This window comes from Diachasma alloeum, unplaced genomic scaffold (genome assembly GCF_001412515.2).
Source record: "Diachasma alloeum isolate Michigan unplaced genomic scaffold, Dall2.0 Dall_scaffold_00296, whole genome shotgun sequence".
NCBI lineage: Eukaryota > Metazoa > Arthropoda > Insecta > Hymenoptera > Braconidae > Diachasma > Diachasma alloeum.
This window is the reverse complement of record NW_021680435.1, coordinates 88344-96674: the sequence shown is the minus strand read 5'-3', so window position 1 is coordinate 96674 and position 8331 is coordinate 88344. Positions and strand designations below refer to the sequence as shown.

Below are 8331 nucleotides of genomic sequence, written 5' to 3'. Positions count from 1 at the left end.
TAAAAGAAACTTCAATTCTAGAGAAGTTCGATTTCTGCCAATAAATGTATCTCAAGAAGAGATAACTGGTATTCACTATGAAATCATATTTATTTGAAAATTAACAACCAAATGACAGTTGGTTCAAATAAAATTCTCTTGATAAAACTAATTTTTTCTATCAGTGTTGCGTGCATGACATTTTAAAAATTAACTTCACTCATTTCATTCGGGTGTAGAAATTATTTCGATCGTGTCTCGACAAGCGAATATTTCAGAACAACCATAAAAGAAAGATATTATTCTAAAAAATTATGTTCTCTCGGCAGCTCACTGCAGATTGAAATTCAATGCAAAGATGAAATCATCACGAAACCATCCCGTCATTGTCCGTCAAAAATTGTAGTATAGAATTTATAGAATTGAATTTAGCAGTCAATTCCGTCCAATTGTAGCACGAAGAGAAAGAGCAAAATCCTCTTATACAGTTTTATAAAGGTTTTAAGAAATATTTAACTTTTCGAATTTTGAGATTTTTGCTTGATATATACGCAGTGCCTTACGAATTAATTATAAGGTTTATGAATTACTTACAAGAGATGCAAGGAGAGAAATCTGTTGGAACATTTAACCTGCTGTTGTTTATTTCAAACATACCAAAGGCGAATTTAATCTCTTGCTTCGCTATGTAAGGAAGAATTCAGTGATCTGATGCAGCGCCACAAAGTGTTATGATCTGATTTTTACCATTCCCTCCTGTACTCCGTCCAATTGTATTTTTATACGTTTTTTATGGTTTTGGAAGTGATAGAAATATGTAATGAATTGTGTCTTGGTGTTTTTGAGCGAATCCAAATAAAATTTTATTGATTAACATGAGTAATTTGTGATTAATCATATCCAGCCTTACATTTATTCTTATTTAAGCGGAAACATTACTACATATAGAGGAGTAAAAAGAAGACGTGTCTGGAAAACATTAATTCAGCCGAATTTCTTCGAAATAAAACTAGCAGGGGACAGCGAGCATATGACTCCCGAAATTCCTGGACAATTCTCGAACCTTCCATAACAAAAAGGATTTAAACCCGCATGCTCCCGACCAAATAGATCAGTCGAACTCAGTCTGATTCTCAAACTCGATGTAAACACATCTAACGTGATAAATACTACCGACTTAACTCTACTAAACCACGAGTTATTATTCCACGATATACACCTGACCGCCACATTTTTTCATTATTTATCCCGTAATCCTGGGGAAAAATGGTACGGAAAATATAAGTTAAATCGTGGCGCCAAAGGAATCGTAACCATCCTTTCTAATTATCCTGGAGATATCACATTCATAGAGCTCGAAATCACGATTTTCTTTCGCTCCAGCACGAAAACCGGAATCCTGCAGAAAAAAAGTCATGGAAAAAACGATTGAGAAAAAAAAATTCAGTCAAAAACGCATTCAACTAAGGCAATATCGCTTTCGTGAACCTAGTGACTCTTTTTTTGTGCCCCTATAGCCCGAGACTTTTAAAACTCATTGTAGTCTCCCCTTAATCCGTTTGCACTTCCCCCCATTTTCCACTCCAACATTCATTTGAATAATAATTAAAGACAGGTTTATATTAATTTTAATTTTATTGACAACATTGCATTTTTGTTTATTTTGTTACATGTGTATTTCTCTTGATTACACTTTTCTTATTCCAGTTGTTAATTCATTACAATAATAAATGTCTGACGAATTCCTTGAAACATTACTTCAATGCATTACCATGAAAACATAATTTTCTGATAGAAAGAATATTTGACTTCATCTTCATACTTGCAGATATCCAGGGAATCAAAAAACTCCCAAATTAACGAGTTAATCAGTATTTAATTATTACAATTCTCATAGTCGTGTGCATTACCATCTCATTCGGTACAGCAATCCCTCGATTGGCGATAATTCCGGTCAATAATTGTGCATTTAACTTCATCATTTATTTATCACCCTTTTAACCAATTCAATTACCTCGATTTTCTTTGATTTATGCAGAGCACCATTACCGTATGAGAATTTCAGACCGAAAATTTGAAAATTTCTATCTCGAACAGAGTTACTTATCATTAGTTGAAAAAAAATTTCAACTTTTCGGCCATTAATTTCAATTATTAACTTTTTCATTTCTCTTTCAGTTGATTATAAAAGTTTACACGTGAAAATTCGAATAACTGACGAATAGTATATTCAGAGTATGGGGAGGACAGAGGATAATGGAAATACATATCTAACAATTCTAAAATTTTTTCGAGAATTTATTTTTCTCCCCAATAATTGGATTAGTCAAAAAGTTGTGAGGAAGTTGCTACGGGTATTCTATTTATCTCTTCTCTGCTACTTATTCGAGAACAAAGAGTATTAAAATGAACAGTTAATCATATAGCATAAGTGTAGTTTTTTTCCGCTATTTCCGCTATGTTACAATGCAAGTTTTAAACATCGAGAGTTTACGTTTTTTTTAATCGTTAATATTTTTTGAGATTTTCGTTCGTTTACGCTTTTTATCGGTCGTTGGGATCTCTAAGAGGTCAGCGATATCTATCCAACTTTGGGAGACTTCAAACAATGATTGAAAAGGGGGATAAGGGCTCCACAGAATAGATAAATTCTATCTTATTTTACCTCATTTCTAAAATGATAGTCCTAGGTATTTTTTATTTATCATTATTTATCTTACGATGATATGGTGTATATGATGCCGAGCGGTGTAGAGAGCCCGGAGTACGCGCCACAATTTTATCTATTTTGTTTTCTTTTGATTTTGTTGACATCTTGTTTTCTCACATTCTGAAAAATTTGATTTTTCGTATTTTGATATATTCAAATCCAACGGATCCTGGCGTACAATTTTTTGAATTCTCGGAATAATTCAATGGGAAAATGTGTAAATATTTGATTTTAAGGTTCAACTATTTTATAATAAAAAATTGGATGAATCCAATTTTTAGATTTTGATGAAATATTGATTATTATTTCCTCTTTTTAATTTTTCTTGTTTGATTTTTGTGCTCATTGCTGATGCATCGTGGGAGGTGTGGTCCCACGATAGCTCTGAATGCTTCACGGAATTTATAAATAGTGAAAATTTATAGTCAAGTGTAAATTAACAGTCGACGAGTCCCTCACACATATTTATTATTCATTACGGTTATTCATTTAATATTAGATAAAATGGACTCGTCACAGTTGAAATCGTTGTAGTTCGCCTGGTTCTTACTAGTGTTTTTTCTAATACTTTTCAAACAATGAACGATTACGAGTACATACTGTTTATTTTTTTGTATTTTTGTTTAATTTCAAGAGATTTACACAGATTTAGACAATTTTATTCTTCACTATTTTATTCTGCTCTTTGGAGTGATTAAATGTAAACATCTTGTCATCATCATTAAATGTTTAACATCTTGTAAACCACCAACAATTGCAAAAAGTTGATTAGCCGAGGGGAAAAATATGGAAGCAATGTCTTTACTATTTTTTTAAAATCAGACTTGATGAAGCCTCCAAGGAAATTTGTGACTCAGTTCACAAGTTTTCATTCATTTTGTTTTATTGCTTCAGCTAAAACGATAACATACGAATTTATTGTACAATCACACGGACGCTGAATTATCTTTTATCTGATAGTTTTTTTTTATTTCATCATCGGAAAATTAACTGATTGTTTTTTTTTATTGTTTAAATTATTATTAATTTTTTTGCACCGAGGAGACAAGGATCCGTTTGTGTTGAACGTTCAATTGCCAGGGAGGTGCTTATTTGGTTGTTGATTCACTCTTTACTGCTTTGCGCTCTTCTTGTTTCCTCGCTCAGCTGGAAGAATTTTTTCTTAGTGAGTGGTCTATGGAAATTATGCAAGACTCCTTCAGCAGGGAGAAGGGGAATTCAGCTGTAGTGAAGGAAAATATTCTTCGTAATTCTAAGTAGAGATTACTGGAATAGTCAACAACTAGGAGTTTTTGTGAAATTTTAATAGTTTCTCCTCGGAAGAGTCAGTCAGTTTGATTGAGTATGCAAATTTCAGTCTCTTGTGATGATGATGATACTCTACACTGAGAAAAAAACAAACACGTTGTCAAACAAGTCTTGTTTGGACCAACAAAATCGCTAGTTGAAAATTGCCAAAAAAGAATTTGTTTGGTTCGAATTTGAAAGTCTCAAACATGAATAATTGTTCTGCTTTCGACAGTAACGAAATATTTGGCTCAAGAGGCGGATAATTCACACCAGACGGTGCCTTTTCAGAATGAAAATATCTCATATAGAGGAAAACTTATCAACAAATATTTTATCCCTAAATTAGAATATTGCTGTCATATCATTATTATTGTTTCATTTAAGGATTCATTTCTTGTCTATGATTATTAGACAGCTGAAATGAACAACTACTATCGCTTGTTTCGCATAAAACAAAGATTTATCGGGAGCAAAATACGTATGGGAGTATCGAATAACGAAGGAGTAGTGCTAGAAATGACATTTGTTGTGTGTACAGAGAATGCAATTTTTTTTGAACTACTAAATCCATTTTTGCGACAAAAATTTTTCATTCCGACGCACTCTCTGCGTGTTTGGCACAAAAAAATCCTTTTTTGATAATTTTCAAAAAACTAGTTTTTTGGCACAAGTAAGACTTGAGTGAGAATTTTGTCGTTTTGCTCTCAGTGTACGATACCGGGACCTTCAATAAATGCGAATTTCAGGGCTACACGAGAAACAATTTTAACAATGAATGGGAAATTTCGCGGTGTTACTGAACAACTTTTCATACTGTACTAATACGCAACATTAGTACAGTATGAAAAGAAAAACTAAATTCCATTAACGGTGGTCTGGTCACTGTGCGCGACCCTGCGACTTAGTCACCCCGCGGGGATTCACCGCCGCGTTATTTTGGCTCCAGGGTTGCCGAATTCACTCTACACTGTCCGGGCGCGTTTAGCGAGTTTCCCGCAATGTCGCATAATGTTCAATTTCATTTAAGGATGTTCGACACCCTTTTAGCCAAAATTGACGTTGTTTTCATTTTTCTGGCAAATTATCGATGGGAGTGACGTGAAAAAATATAACGATTTTGTGGTTTGTCATTCTTTAATGGCTCACGAAGTTGCGTAGTGGTGCGATAATTTTCATGCGTTTTTTCTACAGTTTTGTGATTCTTTTTAAAAGTTTAGAGAAAACGCAGGAAAATGTTCGCACCACCTTAAAATTTCGTCAGTCATTAAATAATGACAAAACGCAAAAACGTTATATTTTTTCACGTCAATTCCATCATAAGTTTGCCAGAAAAATTAAAAAAACGTGAATTTTGGCAGAAAGGGTGTAGAACATCCTTAAGAAGTAACAGAATGCGGCCAATTTTCAAAATTTTCCAACCAATTTCCTGCCCAAAGTTATCGATGTTTTTACAAATCAAAGCACATTAATCTCCAGGAGGCGATGATAAAGGTCAATGTGCTTTGGGTTAAAAAAATACTAATAACTTTGAGCAGGAAATTTGTTTGAAAATTTCGAGGAAATGTTGGTCTTCTGTCATTCCTTAAGGTATTTTGTGTGAAAAGTTAAAGTAATGAAAATAAATTGGAAAATTCATGGGAGAATTGTCGGAGTATGATGCATTATTGAGAATTTTTGCACATTTTTTTCAGATCTCAGCCGGAAGAAAAAAACTATAAAATATGAATGTTTTTGTAACCCCTTCAGCTATAATTTCCCCTTTTGTGATTTTAACTACTGTGTCACATGTCAAATTGCAAATTTGATTTAATTTCGAATAAATGGTGCATTTTAATTTAAAAAAACTGATTCATTATGTGAATCTAAATAATCCAATTAATAAACGATACAACACAATAAATACAATTATTGCTGCAATCAATAACTCAATGAATAGCTAGAGCAATTAACAACGCTCAATGATAAAAGGTAGAATAATTCAATTAAATCAGTCCAATAATTTAATTCGATTGTCAATTTCCAATAACTTGACTAAATTTTTCATAAATGTTGCAATCTGATAGATAAACTCAATTCAATTCATTATCTCAATGCGCATCTCTGTTAATGATACCCAGTAGCTTGATTGTTTCATGGTTTCAGGGTATATTCAGAAATTAATTTTCTGATGATATTATTTGGTGATGAGGCATTTGTTTAATGATGCTATTTGGAATGTTACTAGACTGAATGTCATTAGTCGAACTGTTATCTAGTTGAAAAAATATGCATTCGTCTTTTCAATTTGTAATTCTTGAATGACTCTGCCAGTCAAATGGAAGAGTTTAGCAGTAAGGGAGGCACTGAAAGGAATTCAATTTTTTTTTCCGTGGCATGATTTCATTTATTGAGGATAAGAAGTCAGGGAGACATAGATACCTTAAGCGGACGACGGTAAATTATCACTGAAATTTCTCGTTATTAATTAACTGGAAAAAAAAATTCTGTTCACAGAAACCTACAAATCCACAGAAGATTCTTGGTGTTCAAAAACTTTCACAATTTGACCTATATTCTTTCTCCCAAATTCATTGTTTGTAATACCTCAATGTAAACGGGGGTGTGCGAATCGGACGAATGAATTTTTTCAATAAAAAATATTTTTACGGCAGGGGTCGATTTTGCATTGTGGTCCGTTTTGCCCGCCCGGCCCATTTTGTCCTACCGTCCCCTAATTCTTAATCAAGTAAAAATCAATCAAAATTAATCCGAGATTGGTCACTATAATTATGAGGGATGCGTCGCAGCGCATCGTTTTTCCTTAATTGCCATTGACTAACTAACCGGAAAAATTCAAAAAAATTTGACTTTGAAGTGTCTAAAAAATTATAACAGTTAAAAAAAAATACAATTCCCGAAATTCATGAAGACAGCAAATCGAAGTGGTAAAACAGAACAAGTTAATTTTGACAATTGACCAGTTTTCAATGAATATCTCGGAAAATTTTTATCATAACCTTTTTTGTAGACCCGATTGAGAACTACAACAAATATAATTACGAAAATTTCGCTATGTCGCTTAGATTCGGAAATATTTTTCAAAAACTTAACTGGGAGATAAGTCGACTTAAACCGTTTTACTATAACCACTTCGCTACTGAAATGATTTCCAACAGATGATTCATTCTCTCCCTCGTTAAATGAAATCGCTCGCTACGCGGCGTTGTCGGATACTCGTCAAACGCGCCCGAGCAGTGTAGAGTGAATTCGGCAACGCTGGCGCTTCAATAACACGAGGGGAATCCCCATAGACGGGACAAAGTCGCAGGGTCGCGTACGGTGACTAGGGTTAAATTCAGTTCGAAGCTTAATTCTAACAATGAGACAATTAAAAATTCAAGTCATCATTGAAACTTCTACGTTTGTCGAACATGAAATAACTCAATTTTTTAAATTTTCATCATGATTCTGGAAACAATAGACAATCCCATTTCCAATTCTAATGAATCCGATGGCATTAACTGCAGTTGATTTCTAGTAGTGCAAGAGATAATCACGCATCATTGGTTTTAATTACCTTTCGCCGATTTTTTTGTGTTGGTCTCCGGTTTACATCTCTTTGTGACGCGACGCGTTGGCTCACATGATGGATCGCTATTTGGCTTCAGACTGTCCACTCGTGTCATCGACTGGTTCACACAACTGCTCAATGGGCCTTTCTCGTATCTGCATGCTGCGCTTGCCGCCACGCATGTTAACGAAAACAAAAAATTGATTTATTATAATTTTGTTATGAATGTTCAATCACTAGAAATTGATCGGTTGTAATTGTTTGTTTTTGGTCGTCATATGAGATTGAATGATAGAAAAACTTTTTATTTTAAATCGATGAGACTGTTTTAATAATAAAAAATATTCTTAATCGCTCATGAATTGCAAAAACTGTTATGGATTTCATTGTTAAAATTCAATTTGTTTTCACTATTTAGGACTTGAGAAAAGAAATGATTCAAGTAGTTCTAGGCTTTATTTTGATATCTGCTTGTTTGAAGCAGGTCGACTGAATCAATTAAATTCCAATTCCGGACTTGGTTGAGTAGAAAATTGGATCATTTGAAGGTGACAGGAGACTATTTTCCACTACACGGAGAGAAAGGTTCAGTAAAAATTACGGCACTCACAATTCGCTCACCGATTACGGAATCGACTCAGAAAATTCAAGTGACGGTATCGTAATTTCTTACAGGAGATTCAGATAAAAATTACGGAACGCTCTGGAAAAATTGTGTGACAGTTCCGTAAAATTTTCTACAACCACATTTCGCTCCGGAATTACGGAAAAGATGCGTAATTTTTATTGAATATTTCTGTCC

The 8331-nt window shown here is 33.7% G+C and overlaps 1 protein-coding gene across 2 annotated transcripts in view; it reads right to left on the bottom strand.

The window, feature by feature from the left end:
• Positions 1–1835: 1835 nt before the first annotated feature.
• LOC107039338 overlaps positions 1836–8331 on the bottom strand; it is a 45845-nt gene continuing 39349 nt past the window's right edge. The window contains exons 4-5 of one of the 2 annotated variants that reach the window (XM_015258903.2): positions 7536–7709; positions 1836–3835 (exon numbers count right to left, since the gene is read on the bottom strand). In XM_015258903.2, the coding sequence (XP_015114389.1) occupies positions 3801–3835; positions 7536–7709 (209 nt within the window). In that variant the 3' untranslated portion in view covers positions 1836–3800. The remainder of the gene's footprint in view (positions 3836–7535; positions 7710–8331) is intronic. The other variant, XM_015258904.2, reaches the window with a different exon arrangement.